This window comes from Watersipora subatra, chromosome 8, assembly GCF_963576615.1.
Source record: "Watersipora subatra chromosome 8, tzWatSuba1.1, whole genome shotgun sequence".
Taxonomy (NCBI): Eukaryota; Metazoa; Bryozoa; class Gymnolaemata; order Cheilostomatida; family Watersiporidae; genus Watersipora; species Watersipora subatra.
In genome coordinates this window covers 60444825-60464756 of record NC_088715.1, presented here as the reverse complement: position 1 = coordinate 60464756, position 19932 = coordinate 60444825, and the positions used below count along the sequence as shown (strand labels likewise).

General features: G+C 33.5%; 1 protein-coding gene across 1 annotated transcript; it reads left to right on the top strand.

Annotated features, from left to right (window-relative positions):
* The first annotated feature begins 4096 nt into the window (after positions 1-4096).
* LOC137401728 (hepatic sodium/bile acid cotransporter-like) lies at positions 4097-11241 on the top strand. Its single transcript, XM_068088187.1, has 10 exons — positions 4097-4212; positions 4792-4961; positions 5819-5930; positions 6368-6519; positions 6915-7034; positions 7294-7465; positions 8106-8293; positions 8660-8836; positions 9900-10082; positions 10546-11241. The coding sequence occupies exons 1-10, from the start codon at positions 4146-4148 to the stop codon at positions 10636-10638; spliced, it is 1434 nt and encodes a 477-aa protein (XP_067944288.1). The 5' UTR covers positions 4097-4145; the 3' UTR covers positions 10639-11241.
* The last annotated feature ends 8691 nt before the right edge of the window (positions 11242-19932 follow it).

Genomic DNA, 19932 nt, shown 5'->3' with positions numbered 1-19932 from the left:
AATGTATTCAGCCAAGTCAAGTCAAGTCAAATCAATTAATCGCACTCGCCCCATAATGGGGCATTAGATCGATATCCTTATTAAGTAACATGAGTGGATTACTCTTAGTTTGGGTTTTCTTCTCTTTTTTATTGTGATTTTTAAATTTGGTTGGGGCAATGTTGTTATTAGGGTTGAGGGTAGAGATTAGGTGAGGGCAAGAACTTTCAATAAATATTGAAAGTTCTTGGTGGGTGTGTGTAAAAAAAAAGGTTAGCTGTTAAGGATCCGCACAAAAAAGGAGTGTTTTTAACATTGGTGTTGATTGCACCTTTAGTGCTTTTGTGCCGTGTATTGTGTAGGTAAGCATTTGAGAAAAAATGGGTTGGTATTGCAATTCTTCATTTAGTATTTTGTGTTTTAGATTTTGGTCAGCCGTCCTTCGACGATCTGCAAGGGTGGCCCATGACCACTCAGACATGAGGTCAGAAATTAAGATTAAGTGAAATTTACTTACCAAGAAGTTTATGTTGTAGGAGCATTTAGCTACTGTTATTCGATGTAATTGTGTATCAAATATACTAAACAAACCAAATTTAAGTAATAAAAGCCAAAATAAATCTTTTATCGATGACTGATTTGATCTGATTTGATCGATAATGCATACAAGTAGATTATGGTGGAAGTTCGATATAATGGTTACTATTCAACAAACTACACGTTATAAAACAGTCTGTGAAACAAAAATATGTTCCTTATCGGTCTGTTGTGCAAATTTGCTTACCCAACTCGTAGCAGTTTTTACTTCTTGAAATCATAATCTTTCGTTGACTGCTATTATAGGGGGACCGTAAATCAACACCGTCTTCAATCAATACTATCTTAATTCTGAACACTCAATACTCGTAAGACGCTGTAAGTGACAGCATGAGCAATGTATAAATAAATTAAGTGACTTAATTCCTTTCACAAGCGGTGTGTTATTGATTCACTTGTAAGATGACACTTGATAGTTGAAATGTAAAACTAAAGTTATTCATGGTTTGTTATGGCTACCAGATTCGCTAAATATGAAAGGGTTGGTAGTCCTTCCTCAGCAAACTTGCTAGCAATCATAAAAACAGCATCTGATTGTGTTGGACTGTAAAATGCTAAATATCTAGGTTCATATTTCCAATTTTTTATCTAGATCTTAGTAGTCATCTCTCCACAAAAAAGAGCAAGTAAAGTAAAACTATGTTTTTACGGAAATATGTTTTTTACGATACTCAATCTAGCATCTAACTTTCACCACCATGTTCGATGCCGATATTAAACTTGTACATTCTTGCATCATTACTTTCATTTGTTCAGATCAAGACAGACTGGGGCATATCCTGAAACTGAAAAGGTCTGGACATTGAAAACTGGGTACTATACATTAAACAGCCTATATTGTCTCGCACACATACTCCTAGGCTATAATATGGTACAATATGCACATACAGTATACATGATAAAGTAAAATACGGTTATACCACGATAGAGTACAGTATAATATTAATGGCAGTAATAATAACAATGAAAATTACAGTACAAAACTCTGGCAAGAAACTTGCACGCTCATGTAGTCTGTTGCCAAAGCCTCCTATTGATTAAACTTGTCATTCTTCTGGCAGATCGTACAGACTGCAGACATTGTTTAAACAATTGAAAATACGAAGAAGTAAAATCCAAAAAACCGGGGGCCGACTGAAATTGTCTAATTTGTAACATATAATTCACATTAGTTTAATACTCTACTAAGACCTGTGAGATATGTTAGAGGATTGCTTGATTTTGCATTATGCAAGATATGATAAAAATAGACTTCAGAAAATACTCAATTTTAAGTTCACCTATACCCAAAAAAATAACACCGCATTGTCGTTTGAGTTCCTTTTTGTTTTAAAGCTTGAATATAATATTGTTTTCATTTATTTTAATCTAATATTCCTGCAAGTGATCCTTACGCAAAATCAAATTTGACGTATAGCAAAGTTTCTCAAATTTGACAAGCTCATAGGAGTTATGACCAATCCTTGGTTGGTTGCTGTTATATGGGGGACAGCAAATTAGCACCTTCTCCCGCAATACCATCCTAATGCTAATACTCATAATATGCTGTCAGTGTCAGCGTGGGTAGTATTTCAAGTTATTAAGTGATAAAGTTCCTTTTAATATTCACATACAAGCACATGCAATTTTATTAAGGAAGTATCTGGTTTGAAAGTTGGTAGTTGACAAGGAAACTTCCACATGGGAGTCCCTGCCAGTTTCCTTTGTGTTGACTCATCATGGCAGGATTGTTCCAGCCACGGAAACCCAAGTTTATACAAAACTCTTTAAACAGAAGTAGACATCAGTGACAGGACTTCGTTACATACATCTGATCCGTTCTCTAGCTTCATATGGTCTAATTCTGATTCACCGAATAACATACTTTGAGCACACCCAGTGTGTGAGTGAGCAACTCCTCTAAGAAATACTACGTCTGCTTATCTTAATGTGAGCAGACTTTATGCATGATTTAAGTACTCTATTACACAAACACTGGCTCTGTGATCTTGGCTAGAGATGGTTTGTGTCCATCAGCAAGGAAACCTGTATGACTGGTGACATGACCAGTTGCGGAAAGCAATTTAATATTGGACGCCATTCTAGTTACTACCGGTGGCCTTTTTGGGAACTGAACCTCGACCTATGGTTCTTAGGTCAGTCGCTTTAGACCATTAGGCCATGGGTGCTTCAAGTAGACATGGTATTAGACTTTAGATGAAAGACGGAAGTGAGTCTTTAACTACTAGGTAACAGACCTGTAGTGTCTCTATTATATCAGTCTCTATACAACTATTATAGACGCTATAATTGCCCTTTCGCTTGGCCTGAGCATTTTAACTGCGATCAAGTTTTGTTGATTTTAATCTTGAAACAACTATCAACCAACTACTTAATAAACAAGATTTTATGTTCACTTTTAATCTAGAGTTAAGAAAAATGATACTAGTGAATAAAATCGTTAAAATAGAACTTACACAAGATTTTACTAGCTTCTATCAGAAAGTATCAGTATTTTTTATGATTTTTGATTATAATTGATGTTTTAGGTGATCTGACTTCCAGAATGTTTCAAGATTAAAATCTGTAAAACTTGATAGCGCTTAAAACGCTCGGAATAAAAATATGTGTGGCATGACATCATTAGTTGTGATAGTTAAAATTGTGCATTGCGTTCAAGTTGCAGCTTTGCATGTCTTGATTATATCAGTGTCTTTGCAACTATAGACATCATAATTACACTTTCAATTGATCTGAGCATTTTAATTGCGATCAAGTTTTGTTGACTTTAATCATAAAACATCCTGGCTGTCAGATCATCTAAAACATCAATTATAATCGCAAATCATAGAAAAATATTGATACTTTCTGATAGAAGCGTGTAAAACTTTGTTTAAATACAGTAAAAACTAATCATCTTAAATTTTATGCAAAATTTAAATAGCAAATTTATCATTTTACAAGCTCAACAAAATAAAATCATCAGAACACATAGACTGGTTTGATGAATATAATTAATGTAAGATAAGTCTGTCCATTTGATATGAAACAGTCCGTAACATGGTCACTAGAGCGACTCATCCAACATATTCTCATCTAAAAACCTGACCAGTAAAATCTTGATGAAATATCATCGCCAATCCTTATTTTTAGAATGAGGCATCGTCAACTGCATCCTTCTTGCCGGCCTGTTAAGGACAACACATAATCTCAGTCACCACAGGTACACATTTATGAATCATCGAGCGTCTACTAGCAGAAAACTTTTATGAGCTGTGAATAAAATTGGTTTTACGACTACGATACAATAATAGCTATATTTAAGCAGCAGTATTATAGTTATATTATATAGTTCGTAAACACTCGATGTTTTTTTAAACTCCAGTTTAGCATAAATTGTCAACTTACAAGATAAATTTTCTTTCACAATGCAGGATTGCCTAAGCGCTGTAACTTACTTCAGATAAACAAATAAAGCCCACCAGCAGTATATAACTGAAGAGGATAGATGGAAAACCACACACAGTTTGTTAGACTTTGTTAGAGAGCGATTGTTAAGAGATCAACGAAGCACTAAAAGATTTATCATAATGTTTCTGATTTGGATTCTTTTGACTCTTCTCCACCAGACTAGTGGGTTGTCGGCTCACATTGAAGGTATGTCTATTTCTTCTACTCAAACTATACCGGTTTTAGAAGATAAACTTTTTAGACTAATTTCAAATTGCATGTAAATAATTTATTTTTGTATTTAATAAAATCTTTTAACAAAAATGAATTTTGATATAGTGACCTGAAAGTGCAAAGAGATGGGGAGTTGAGCATTACCAGGCATCTCTTCCTCAAGGGACAGTTGCACATGCAGATGTGTTTCAATATTAGGTTTATGTGATGAGCTTATTGGTGTGTTCAAATCATATTTAACCCAATTATCAAGCATTAAAGAAACCAGAGTTACCAACAACTACCAACTCTGTTTAACCAAAACTGACAAGCATTCAATTGGGATGGTTGACAGTCATCAGTATTTTTCAGTTTAGACAAAAAATTGCTGAAAATTTCATTTGAAGCTTTACTCGATAGAAACGATTAACTGTTTAAAAAAAATTAGCATTCCTGCAATTAAATGTATGATAATTATAGCATTTTGTGTTATGGCAATCTAACATCTTTAAGTTACTAGGCTAAGGAAACTTAATTTATTATCAAGAGCATAGTTTGAATTTTTATTTTCAGGAAACACGACGAATTCTCAGTTTAAACTTATTTATCCCGATGAAGGGGCATTTACGATATTCTATGACCAACCTCCAGCACGCCACAATGTTGTCCTCTATGTTGACAAACACATTAAGAACTTCACCGTCTCCATTGAGAGCACACAAACAAACATTGCCAGGATTTCAGTAAGTTTCACTAATACTATTCTGTAAGAACACAGACTAACTAAGGTATCTTTGAACACATTGATGTTGGGCTTGCCCGAAGGGCTTTTTGTAGAATAGGCTTTGGTAGTGAAATTTTGTCATGAAAAGTTCAATTGCCGCCTTACCCTTGATGTTGGTACGCCATGACTCTGCAAATTTGACTCTAGCACCAAAATATTGGTTCATCAATATTTGTTTTTGTGGGTAAATGTAGTTATAACACTACCAAACTAAACAAAGAAAACAGATTGAATAGAAAGAACAACTTCCAATAAAAGTTATAGCTTACTGAGTTCTAATAAAAATATTTGCATGCTTCTCTTTAGTGAGTAAAGTACTCACATAAAACAAAGATAATCAAAAGAGTTGATACAAACTTTACACCGGCTCGATTACACTCATTTAGTACAGCTGTCGCCCAGCATTCACAAAAAACAATACAGGAGGATTTGACCTTTAGACCTGTACTAGTTTCGTTGAAATTCCTATAGCTGTTGACATATGACGGGCAGGTGGCCGAGGCTAATTTTCTATGATTGATTACATATGAAGGACGCTATGACGAATCAGACCCGAGTAATTTTAAAACTGCTTTATAATCGGCAGCAGCTGGTACTATGAATCGATAGTAACAGAATATTTGTATGTCTGCTCTAATCCTTATCACATAACAACACTGATTGTAAAACGATAAAAAGCTTTTTGGTTATTAAATTTAGTAAAGTAAAAAATTTCTATCAGTATCAAATTTTAGTTCTATTAAAAGCCCCTTGTAAATAACCTTTGTTGTTATGCCTATTTTTATTAAGAATAAAATTATATATGTAACTTTTCAGGATACAGTTGATATCTCTTCGTGCTTGGAGCAACATGAAAACACTCCTGGTAATACAACAACAAGCTTGAGCTTACAAAAAACAGGAGCTTGTTACAATGTGTCATTTCTAAGTAAGTATTTTAAAATTAATCATTTTGACTAAAATAAGTATGATATTGTTTTAGTCAATCAAGCTGATTTCAATGTAACGAATTTAAAAAAGTTTAGTATAAAAATATGTTGAAGTACTTTTGTTGAGTAACAATGTAGGTAACATAGAATAACACGGATAGGAATATTTTCATGCAAAATAAATAAAAAATACAATGTAATATATCAGTTTTGATGAAATGATATACTATAATGTAAAATAATGTAAGGAATCAAACAAATTTAACAACTTGTATTTCCCTATATAATAATATGAATTACCATATTATGGTGTATAATATATTATGTATTATTCAATGACATATTATTATACTACAATTTAGAAACGCATAACGTAACACAATACTTTGTCAACTGCATTTTATAACTTACCGAAAGCTATCTATTCTGCTAACAGTTTCTGCACCCTACATCGGGTATTCAACTGCTAAATTCTACGCTGACACTGGCAGCGCTAGTGCTGATATATACCTCGGTGAAGCCATGATTCGTTCGATGAGACAAAGAAAATTTGTGGACTTCATGTACACAATCACAGTTAAAGTCATGGTATGTACTTGATCACATTTAAAGTAGTGATATGGACACTATCACTTTTTATTTATAGCCTTGCTATTGATTTGAAAAAACTAATAATTTTATAGAGGACGGTTCCCTATGAAGTATCAGACACACATACATGTAGACTTGTGTAATATTAGTCCTACCAACTAAATCGTGTTTAACAAAATTCCAAAATAGAATTAAGTAGCTTTTTCACTTCTCTTAAAATGATGCTGCTACCAAAGCTTGCTATTAAGAGGGAAATTCAAAATTTGATAATTTTTGTTGATTTGCGATTGTTCTCAAACATTTTAGCTTTTAAGGAGTTGTCTGCTTTTTAACAAAGTTTATGTACAATAACTGCGAAGATTCTAATTGTGTTATCTGTTTCTCTTTTTTAGTTTACTCTTATGATCTTGGTTATGGGAAATGACCTGGATGTTCAGACTATAAAAGAGCATTTCAGAAGACCCAAGGCTTTGATTGTAGCCTTTGTAGCTCAGTACACGATCATGCCTGCGGTGAGGGGACAAGTCATAAGATGTCTGTGTGGTTGTGACTCAGTTGCAATATTGCCTGTATTCTAACAAATGGTTGCTTCATCTTTTAATAATTTATGCAATTTACTTTATGTACGTTTTGGTACTCAGTCTATTATTTATCTATTTATTATGTAATTTCTAAAATATTTTAGAATAATAAATCTTTAACATACCTAATAGAAAACAACGTTATCTGCTGCCAGTAGAACTTTTGAAGAATGTTTTTGCAATATTTCAGCTATCATACGGAACTATCTGGATGTTGGGGTACACCGGATCAAAGGCACTAGGATTCTTTGCTATGGGCTGCTCTCCCGGTGGAGGAATAAGCAACATGTATGCCAAGCTGTTCAATGGAGACTTATCTATCAGCATCACCATGACAACCATAAACACTGCAGCTTCTCTAGGTATGATAATAGCCATTTATCTTTCTCTGTAGTTATATGCAACATACACAATCTTTCCATGATGTGGTTAATCTGCAAGTTTGGGTCGTCCGAGAGACGGAAACGGCAAATGCTCACAAGTCAAGCAAGTTTTGTTACTTACAAATTTTCTTGCAAAGTTTAAAAAAATGTTTCATGCTTAAGAAAGATGGAAACTGCACTTGCAGTGATGCACAAAAAAATTCTTTGCAAGCTATTCCATTTTAAACATTTTTTACACTTCAGTCGTTCCTACTTTGGAAGCTTTATGCTAAGTGAGACAGGAGTGCGCCGCTATGTCCTCTGGAGTAAATATCATTACCTTGTTTAACAAAGCACCTGCTTTACCCGACTACACGCGGATATCTTTTGAAACAATTATTACACGGTAACCCTACGTGCAGAATTCTAAATCTGCTACATCTGTACCATAGAAACATGTTGATCATTGAATAATTCAATAATTTTAGATGTATTCTTTGCGAAAATAAATCTCAAGCATAAAGGTCAGAAATGAAGATGTCTGCCAAATCAACGATATTAGGAAATAGTATAAAACCTAATTTCTCTTCTGCTTGAAAGCAACATATACCCATCATTTATTTTAATGGCTGTTTTACAGGAATGCTGCCTCTACTGCTGTACACTTTGGGAGCTACCATTCCTGCTGACGAAGGAGTAGATCAGATGAAAATACCATTTCTTAGCATTCTAGAGAGTCTGGCAATGATAGTTGTACCGCTAGCCATCGGAGCCCTGATCCAGTTCAAGTTACCCAGAATTTCCCTTATCATCAGAAAAGGCCTCAATGTAAGGAACATAAGCTATAGTTTTTCTGTATTCCTGAACAGCTGTGGAAAAATCATTTGGTATTAGTTATTACATTTAAATACTCTTTGATACATAAAATTGCACCAACGCTGATACAGGTCAAGCATTTTCATTGCTCAACTTCTTGTTAAATTTGTAATTGAATGATAAGCAGTTTTTTATTCACTTCATTGATTGTTCCATAAATATCCAGAACACACAATGTGCTAGATTAGTTCTTTTTTGAATGCTTACTTCAAGTATAAACATAAATTAAACATTTTCTTTTTTAGATGTGAACCACTATTTTAAAAACCTACTGACATTCATACCAGGTGTTTAAAGAAAATTGTGATATATTTCCAGATTCTTCTTATGCTGATACTCCTAGTGTTTCTCATGTTCACCGTCTTTGTAAACAACTACATATTTGTCAAATGGGATGCGGAACTCATGTTGGCATCGTGTCTGCTGCCGTATGGAGGGTACCTACTCGGTGGACTGATGGCCTGGGCTTGCCGTCTAAACTGGATGCTTATCAAGGTAATATTTTAAATTGGCTGGCCATTATTTGTTGCGTAAGTTCTTAAAGAAGAGCTTGCTAAAGATTTTAGGAGATTTTATCAAAAATTATCAGCATTTTTCCATCATTCGCAACTGTTTTTGATGCTTGAAGTGATATGACTGTTCGAATGTGTGAAAATTAAAATCGACAAAACTTGATAGCGGTTAAATGTTGAGATCCCGAGGCCGTCTAATAATAGTTGAGAACAATGAGAATGCTATACTGTGAACTATTTGATGACGTAAACGGAGATCGGTCTACAATAGTGTGAACATTGTCATCACAAATAATCACCGATGTATTGTGAGATTAATGCTATAGTGTTATATACCGGAATCAAAAATAAACTTTCACAGAGTTTTAGTAGATTTTAGGAAAAAATATTGGTATTTTTCTATCATTTGATTTTGATGTGTGAGGTCATCCGACAACCATGATGTTTCATTATTAAAATCGACAAAACATGACTGCAATTACAAAGCTCAGATCAAATAATGAAAGTGTGATTAGGACACTTATAGTTGCAAAGAGATCAACCGAATAGAGACTCACAATGCTACAACTTGAATACAATAGTTGATATCAATAAAAAGAGAGACAGACAGCCGTGCAACTAGTGATGTCATTTCGGCACACATTTTTCTTCTAAGCATTTTAAGCATGATCAAGTTTTGTTGATTTTAATCTTGAAACAACCTGGCAGCCGGATCACCTCAAACATCAAAAAATCTCAAATGATAGCAAAAAATTGAAACTTTGATAAAATCTAAAACTTTGCTAAAGTTCTTCTCTAACTAAAATTGTAGGCCGAATGACTAATGTCCTGTCTGTTTACATTAAGGATTTGTCTTCTCACAATCAGCATTGTCAAGTGCTTTACTATCTACTACTTGTAACATAAATTCTGGTCACATTTGATGACTAAATTAATTATTTAAATAATCAGTACTACTCTAATGTGCTAGTGAAATAATTGTTTTAAAATCAAAGAGAATCTATATGTTGTCTATGAGCCTCTAGTTAGTATCTGACCTGTTGTAGACAATCTCCATAGAGACTGGGTTGCAGAACACAGCTGTTAGTTTGCTGGTGGCCATGTCTCTGGCAAGTCAACCGGATGTAGACTTGGCCATCATACTTCCCATAGCCTCTACTATAGTGTCAGCCGCCCCCTTTTATATTATGCTCCCAGTCTACCTTGTTAGAGAGAGAATACTAAACAAGGTATAGTATATCTCTTTTCCTTAGCCACTTGTGTTGACTCCTGTCTACCTGTTCATAAAATACAAATGACTAAAATGGTTAATAACACATTTTGTTTGTAACAAATCAGTGTTTTCAATTGTTCCTTATAATATTAATACAAATTGGGACACCAGAAAATAATAAAAACATCTTTTTTTCAACAGCTAGTGATATCAAAAGGTCAATCTATAATAAGAACTTGGTCAATCTTGATAAGCATTTTTTAATTGAACTACCATGGTATGGTGATCAATGAGCTAAGCCTCCGTAATTTGAAAAAGCTTTGGAGATTCCAACCGTATCATTTCTCACTTTTAATAAGGCTATTAGTTTTCAAATAACCCCATGAATTAATTGAAGTGAAGAGTACATCAACAATATTTTTTATTCAAACTCAAAAGTTGTGGCTCAAAATAACTGATGAAAATCAATCTTTTCACAGCTGAAAGCGAAGAGAGAAGCAGACACAGAAAGTGGAGACAACTCTGAAATTGGTGATGAGAAGCTAGAGATGGAGCTGAACAACAAATCATAGAATATTTAACAAAAGAACAATTTCAGCAGCTTGCAACAGAAAGCCTCAAGTGTCAACTTATGCCAGATTTCACTCAGGTTTTACCATGTACTGTGAACAACGAATAGATACCTTTATGTAAGAGAAAAACAACTGACATGGAAAGCGTAAGCTGAGAAAGAATTGCCACAGGCCATTAAAGTGATGAAAACATTGTATACAGCTTTTTATCATTCCTCTGCATTTGACTGGTTTGCAGTGCGACAAGACGCAAAGCTCCTGCAAGAAGAAAAATGACACAAGGCTCCTATAAGGAAAAGAGGACAAACTTTTTAAGCAGTCATGCTATGCAGCTCAGATATTCCATATTTTAATAAAAACTGTAGCTTTTTGATTTGTTGATATTAACTCTATGCATAACGCTTATCCATATTTTGGAGAAGAGAAGTTTGTACATATTAGTTTTGTTCATCAAGGTTCATGTTTATATAGCTAGTTCAACTGGCAATGACCATGTTTACCGTGTAAACAATTTCAAGGAATTCTTTTATTTTTAGCCAATTAATTTAAAGTTTTGTTTTTGCTTTTATAAGAACACATAATATAATAGTTTTTCACCTTTTATTTAATGCTAGCCAGAAAAAACCTCTCAGAGAATAATGCCTGTGCAAAGAAAGAATGAGATTTGTTTGCCCTTGGTTACCATTGACCGATCACTCTCTAAATTAAATTACTTGTTAGACAACAACTCCCAAACAAGAACTCTGTTCAAAGGAAAACAACTTCTTAAGTGTACTTATTAACTATTAGTTGCCTACTTACTAACAGCAAATCATATGGAACTGCCTAATGTACTAAAGCTCAATTGGAAGGACCCGCGTAGTTACTAGAAATTAACTGGTTGGAGTTGTCTGCTTAATAAAAGTCAAATGAATGCAGTTGTATAATTGGCCTAATCAGTCTAATTGGTCTATATTGATAGTAGCCATCTGTCTACTGTTTCACGCATCAGGAGAAAGTATATATTTAACAGAAGTCAATTGAATGTGGCTTTTTTGCACGAGAAACCTTTTAGTTGGAGTTGTCCACTATGCTAAAATTAAGCTAGTTGGAATTGTCCACCTAATAAAATCAATTTAATGGTGTCAAATATTGTGCAATAATTCCATTGGTTAGAGTTGTGAAATTGCCAAAAACCATTGTTTAGACCTATCTATCTACATTGCTAGGAATTCATTGTTGGAGCTATCTACTCAGTTAGAAACCCTTTGGTTAAAGTTATCCACCGCGCTGGCAGCCAAGTAGTTTTTACTTATTACTTTATTTGACAATGCCTAGATTTTTACCTAATTGAGTAGTTTTAGGAGTTGTGAGCAGCTGTAGGAAACCATAAGATGTGGAACTAAAACGTAATAGTGATAATTCTCATATAGTAGTAAGTTGAAGAATTAGTTATGGCAGTTATATAATAGTTACACGGCTATTTTCAAACGAATAGCTCAGTCTTCACACCATAACAGTTCCTACTGAGCATAAAGAAAGACTGACACTAGCAAATTCCTATGACATGACTCGTGTCACTCAATTTTAGGGCACACATTTCTCCTGTAACTACTGCCATTACTAAGTTGGCTAGTAATGGCAGAACTTATGACAAAAAGGCTTGCCAAAAACCCTGTTTTGTATGAATCATTATATGTCCATACAGTGACAGTGTAACCACACCTGGGTGCGCTGGTAACGAAGCGCTGCGCTTACAAGCAGATCATATTTACAAAAAGAGCTATAATGGAACGATGATTGAGCGGTTAAAGCGTTTGAAAAATAAAAAATTTTGCAAATGAAAAAAAAACAAGAAAACAAGACCTACGCATGCGTACAAGTGCAACACTTTTAGTCACCAAGGCAGTTTTCACGGCACAAAAATAGCCCATTGCACAAGTGTTTCGCTTTCAAACAGCGACACTGAATCATGGCAGAATGTGAGTGACACGGGTGTTTCCATAATAGAATTGCAGAGCCATAAGAAAATGTGTCACTACCCTATTACTGTATGAAATCTTAGTCATTGTTTTACGGTAAGGTTTCTGAAAAAAGCCTTTACTAATTTGGACTGACTAAGACGGGTATATGCAATTTTATGTTTGTAGTTGATCTACAACCAAATCCAAAAATTTTTTCGAACTAATTCCATGATGTTCAAAGCACTAGAAAATAGGAAATAACAACATAAAAGTTTGCATCTAAATTAAAACTTTATTCAATGACAGCGCTTTTTCATCGCCTCATAGCCACTGCTTGGTTATGCTGGTAGTTGTCTTCTCAATATAAAAAGGCAAATAATTACACATGCTTTAGCTTGCGGGATGGTATACAGCAAATAGCAACAGCTTTTGAAGTTGTTGAAAGCATCTTTGTATCAAAATTGTTAATGAATGTGGGAATATAATTAACTACCTGAATTTTAATGAAAATTAGACAGAAAGATACAAGATTATCGTGTGTTACCTTGGCGTTAACGTTACTTTGTGTTATTAAAAATATTTTACTGATTAGCAATGAAAGCTCTCAGTGCATATTAGCCTATCATATAAATTAAGTTCCAGTTGAAAGCCTACTTGCCATGATATCTGCTATGATTGGTTGATAAAGTAGTCGATGACAGTTCACAGACAAGTTGCTGATCAGCAGCAACTATTTCAAAAGTTAAATGTTCTTTTATATTACCATATGCTATACTATATCTATATATATTTCATATCACCATATTTTATACTATATATATATATTTCATATCACCATATGCTATACTATATCTATTTCATATCACCATACGCTATACTATATCTATTTCATATCACCATATGCTATACTATATCTATTTCATATCACCATATGCTATACTATATCTATATATATTTCATATCACCATATGCTATACTATATATATTTCATATCACCATATGCTATACTATATCTATTTCATATCACCATATGCTATACTATATCTATTTCATATCACCATATGCTATACTATATCTATTTCATATCACCATATGCTATACTATATATATATATATTTCTCAAAGTATGTCATCGTATGTGTATTCGTAGGTTTGATTGTCCGGCTATAGCTATTATTTTAGCACTGCGCTCACACGTTACAAACATCCGGTTAGGAAATTTCAATCTATGACGTTATCATATTTGATATATCATAACCATACGCTAATTATTTTGGCAAGACGACCTCATGTTACCAAGCTGCGAGGAAGAATTATTTTGAGATGCATGTATATGCAGCCCGATGCTTCTTCGTCTTTATTTCCTTAGGGCTAATTTGTTCAGCCCCACGATATCGACAATAATTTATCTACGAACATAAAATTTGGCGAATTGTGTACTGATTATATACGTTATTAGAAAATTCAGTTGCGCGCAATGGCGAGCTCAGCGTTATTCGTTACAGTAAAACGGTTTCGCTAACATAAAATCATTTAATGATAAAATTTCTGATAAATGACATATTTATTGATACAATGCGCCCACAGGTCCTCACGCCCCCATAAAACACAATGCTTTTTGCCAAACCGTATCAACAAACATTTCTCTCTCAAAAATAAATATTTGGCGACTGTTGTAAAGCTTTTCATTTAGTAATAACGATTTTTGTTTTCGCACTTTGTATTAATTGTATCATTACCAACTAATATGTTTCGTAGTTTACATATTTGCTATTTATTTTACATCTTCATTTAGTTCTCTACTTATTTATTCTAGCTGTTCAGAATACTTTTTCCAGCTACAGTATGTTTTTAGATTCTGATTTGGTACCCTACGCTCCACAATCATTAAATAGGAATAAATATTTAGTTCATTTAAACAATATTTTTACGTTATTTTTTTTAGTTCAAATTAAAACATCTTTGTTTGTATTTTCCTATCAGTGCTCGTTTTGTGTATTAGCTTTTACATCTTTCACTTTAAACCTAACCAATTAGTAATTCCTAATAAATTTCACCTCTCACAACAAACATTTAGAAGATTACTGTAAAATTATCTGTTAGATTATCTCTGAGATTTACTGTAAAACTTATCGTGTAAGATTACAAGTATCAGTTATTCTTAACTCTCTTATATTTACACAAATTTACATACTTTGATAAATATATATATATATAGATAGATTTAAATTTTTTTATTACATTTACAAACTTCGAATAACTTTTGAAGTTTATAATATGAGGCTTTAAAGTTTGTTGCAATATCTTTTTTATTTCAACTTGCATTTTTAAACATAATTGGAGTATACTGTCATGTTTGAAGTTTAAACATTATTCATTTTTCTATCACTGTTTTCCTATCCTATTACTTAGTTTCCAATCTTTATTATTAATATTAATTTTTCATTCAACCATTTTTGGCAGACATTGTTCTAATAAAATTTGAACTACAAAATACTGCTATATTCTGTCATATTTTTTATCAATCTGTTAAATACCTGTATTCTCAGAAGTTACACATTGTCTAATGCATCCAAACAAAAGAACCTGTTCTGCAAAAAATCATTTCCTCATGATATAAAGTTTGAAAGTTACGGTTGTTTGACAAAGTTTGAAATTAATTAATTAATCTATTAATTTATTTAGACTACACAAAACACTTCTCTCATGATATGTAGTTTGAAAGTTAGAATGGCAAACGTTGTTATATATGTTAAATACGAATCAGTTTTCTGTTCCATGACTTTTTTATTAATTAGGCTAATAATTTTATAAAATTTAATAATTTTATAAAATTTAATGATTTTATAAAAATAGTTTTATATAATTTACATTATTTTCAAGTTTTGATTGATATTTTTTCTTCAACATGATCAAGTCCTTGTGATTCAAATTTGCACGCTAAGATAGAGCTTCGATAATCAGATGACTATTCATCTGAGTACACATGCACTCTTAATTATTCACATTTGACTTTGATCTTTAGATTTTAAGGCTGTAAAGCAAGCAGTATTAGAAGCAAATATTTATGACAAACAAGCCAAAATATTTGTAAGTAAACAATGCCGTGCAGTAAAGTATTACAAAGCAATTTTAATCTGCTAGCGGTTGTTTATGCAATCATGATGCACTTCAAGTAAGCACAGGTGCGTTGATGATGATAGTCACAAATGAAGCCGAAAAGGCTCATGATTTCCTGTTTACCAGTAAATTGTTTGCAATAAATGACTTGAGACGTCATAAATGCTCACAAAATGGCACAGCGTAAACCAACTTTTTTCAAGTTAAATACAAGGCTGCGACATCAAGTGTTGCAGCATTTCTATATACAATAATACCCCAACATACGAGTGCCTCAAGGTGCGAGAATTTTGAGATACAAGCAACATTTTGAGCAAGATTTTGCCTTGAGATAGGAGACAAAGTTGAAATATGAGTATACGACACAGTTCTTGGTTCGACCGCTAGGTGAGGAAGTATGTGAGAGGCCGCTTTCGACTTTTGGTTTTTCTCATCAAATCAGCTTAAAAAAGTTTTGAAAAAGCTGGCTAAAAATAATAATAAAAGCAAGGCAAAAGCACCAAAATGGGGAAAAAAAGTGAACACAAAATTAGAATTAAGATAAGTAAGGTTAAAACTTAGCTCAAGTGTTGGTTTATGTTACGTAGCATCTCAAAAGTGTAGCTACCGAATATGTTGCCGAAAAGTCTCTCACACTGCTATGTGCGAGAGAGAAAACGCAGCAGCATCCCTACATGTCAGGTTGGTCCAAGGAAACATTGCTATAAAAACAAAAAATGAAGGTATTAAGTCACAGAAGTTAACGAATAGCAACTAGCATAGAAATTAGTGATCAAGTGAAGTCAGTGATTGGCAGATTAACAAGATAATTATATTATTATTTCAAAGGCAGTATGAATCATCCCTCATAAATAGCATAAATATGTGATATTTTAGGATAATAAGTGATAAACTCAACTGTGAACAACAAGAAATAATGTTAATATTGATATCATACACTATCGTGATGAAAACTTTATACAACAACTGTTGTCTGCGCAAGTCTAGGAATATTTATCTAGGTGAAAGCAGCAAACATTGATAGCGATGGCAAGTCTATGAATATCACTATAGACATTTTGTGATGTGTATAATGAAAGTTACTTGAGCTTTTGTTCATGCATTTTTAATTGGTAAACTTGTGGTGTGCTTTGTACAAAAATAATTTAGTTGAGAGTTCATTGCTGCATTCTCCACAGCATTTGCTTTCACATCCGTTCTGCCGTTTCACTTCAAACATCCCAAACTTCTAAACTTTACAACATTCAAAATATAAAACTAACGCAATTATATTACTAAATTAAAAACCTGGCAATCTTTACTATAATGAGTCCTGCGTCAGCATCCGTCTGCCTAAAATCATAGGCGAAGGTTAAATTAAAAGATAGCTTCTTGTGAGATTTAAACTCCAGAGATTCAGGTCGGCTCTATTAACACTTGCATCAACCGAATGCATCCTAGTAATGCCGCATAATGATACAGCAACTTATTCACTGTGCTTTATGGGCACACCTGACAATCTCTCACAGAACACCAGACTGCCAGGGTACACATACAAGTATTTTTTAAAAATGTTTGCTGAATTTTTATATTAAATATATTATATTTAAATACCAAATAGCTTGAGTTAAAAGAAAACATCACATTTGTTCTTTAGCGTTCTTTAATCAAATTAATTATTGTAATTTGGAGTAACTGAATTATTATGCGCATATTTATTCTCTGTGCTCTATTATAACACTTGACAGTCTCTCACAGCACATCAGACTGCCAGGGTATACTACTATTTCCTATAATAAAAGCCATGTCCAATCGTTTGAAGCCACTCTATCTAAAAATGTTAGAAAAACAGATATGAGAAGCTTTGCCACTTGAGCACCTTTGAACATCTAAGAATAATTGTGCGCATACCGATTACACCCGATGTTCTTCTACAGCACACTAGATGACCAGGGTACAAGTATGTATAATGAGTAAAATTTTGTGTCTAAGCAAATACCTGCTTGCATCCACAACGCTACAGTCTGGTCAAAATCACCCTTCGTAACTTTTTGATAGCAGAGAACTAGCCCTCAATACATGGTTACTCATGGTACTTTTAACTCCGTGAGCTAAAAGTATGCAAAACTTTTTATTGCCTGCTGCATGAGCTTGACCAGGCTTTCTGTAGTTTTATAATATTGGCTGTACCTTGAAAGGTTTGATAAAGCTTTACACTGAATGAAACAAGGTAAGGTTATTACTTGAACTTAAACCAACTAAATATAAGGTGGAAGGAGGCTTTTTGTCATTTAGCTAGAGAAAAACATATTGTTTCAATCAGAGTAAGTTAATGAATTGCATCATAAATTGATAAGCATACTATATATTGTAATTAAACATGTAATTATAATTGTAATTATAATATAATGTTTTAATCATATCATAGCCTATTGCTGTAGAATAGCATTTTATTGTATTTTAGAGTTTCAATTATATTATATCTCGAAATTACACAATAAAATTAAATCAAGGCATTTTAATTTAATTCTGCTGTATTTTGCAATTATTCAATAACATTATATTCTATCATGTCATGTTAATTTAATTCCATTTTATCTTGTAATAAAGTAATATAGTAGTATACAATAACATTATATCGTTTCATTGTAATGTAGTCCTACTATATTTTGTAATCACATTGTAGTGATATGCTAGTTATCTACATATTTGTGATCTCATATGCATTAAGTAAAAAATACTAAAACTACAATAATAAGGAGAAATCAAAGAAAAAGCAAATGAATCAACCTTAGCCAACATAACGATGCGCTCTAAAATACGAGGTATGTATTTCTCTCAATGCGGCATAGATAGGCAGCAAGAAAGAGGCAGGAACAGCAAATGTTATTATTGTTGATAAATATTTCTCATGTGGATATTATCAACACTATCGGTAGACCACCACTAACTAGTGTTACCTTGCTATCATCATCTATTGTCTGAATAAACAAAACAAAGTTTACCAGAAAGAATACGTAAAGAACATGTGTATATTACGCAAACCAACAGAGAGTTCTGTGAAAGGTCAGCAACGTGTCAATTCGACAAGATGCTGATAATATTTTTTACCCAAACAGTAGAGTGACCTGACAAAGCTCTGTACTCTAGCAGGATGCGTGGGTCAAGTCTCTCTGTAAATTGAGAAGAGTCTGGAGCCGCTGCCAACCTACCAACCAGCCAAAATAAGTAGTCATATGTGTTGTCTTACATGTCTCATTGTGGTTGTCTACCAAGTAAAGCGCACAACAACAAGAGGCCTTTCATATGATCATAACAAATGCAGTATCCAAGCAGTGTTCATATACAGTCCAAGCTTGGATTTTTACCCCTATTCATTCAAGGAGTTTCCGTTAAAAATAATTTGTTTAAACTTCAAAATGATGTATACCAATATGAATAATATTTACTATAATAAGAGTTGTGTTTGTCCCTACCTTTAACCAATGATACACAGCCCTCCCCCCAAAATTTACAAGGGGCTTTATTCAGCATATTTGTTTGTTCGGGTGCCGTGTTCGGGTTCATCCCAACAGAGCTCGATCATTAAGCCCCGCCCACAAATTTACAAGGGGCTTTATTCAGCATATTTGTTTGTTCGGATGCCGTGTTCGGGTTCATCCCAACAGAGCTCGATCATTAAGCCCCGCCTACATTATAGCCGTCGGCTATTCTTGGAGGGCTGTGTATCATTGCTTTAACCAAAGCCATGGTTAGATGTTGGGAAAACGACTGCATTGCAAAGGATTTGAACTCGATGTTTGATTGAGCGGCCACGCACTACTATCGGCATCACTCAACTACTTTGATGTATTCTGGAATAATTGAGGACATAGTTGTTACACATGGTGGTTTCTCATGGCGCACAGAACTGCCAGAGTTATAGTCTCTATTAGAATAAGAGCTCTGTCTGTCTGTCTGTCTGTCTGTCTATACGAAGCAACACTACGTAGACGAGCACTTTCAAACCTGGGTTTATAATCAACTTCGACTTTTTAGCATAACTGTACACATACTTATTCTCTGTGCTTTATCAGAGCACTTGACATCTTTTGTGGCAGACTAGAATTACAGGGTACTAGTGTAAATAATTAAAATGCATTCTACGATAATGACATTTTTGTTTATTTTTTTACATCATAAACTGTATATGTGTATTACGAAGGCAAGTAACACACTCAGCACACTAAATTTCTCAAAAATACTCTCATGA

What these genes read in the sequence shown, in the direction of transcription:
- LOC137401728 (XM_068088187.1), top strand. Translation starts at nt 4,146, where the DNA reads ATGTTTCTGATTTGGATTCTTTTGACTCTTCTCCACCAGACTAGTGGG. An exon ending in CAAACATTGCCAGGATTTCA is followed by an intron (nt 4,962 to 5,818) that starts GTAAGTTTCACT and finishes GTAACTTTTCAG; the next exon opens with GATACAGTTGATATCTCTTC. An exon ending in AAACACTGCAGCTTCTCTAG is followed by an intron (nt 7,466 to 8,105) that starts GTATGATAATAG and finishes GCTGTTTTACAG; the next exon opens with GAATGCTGCCTCTACTGCTG.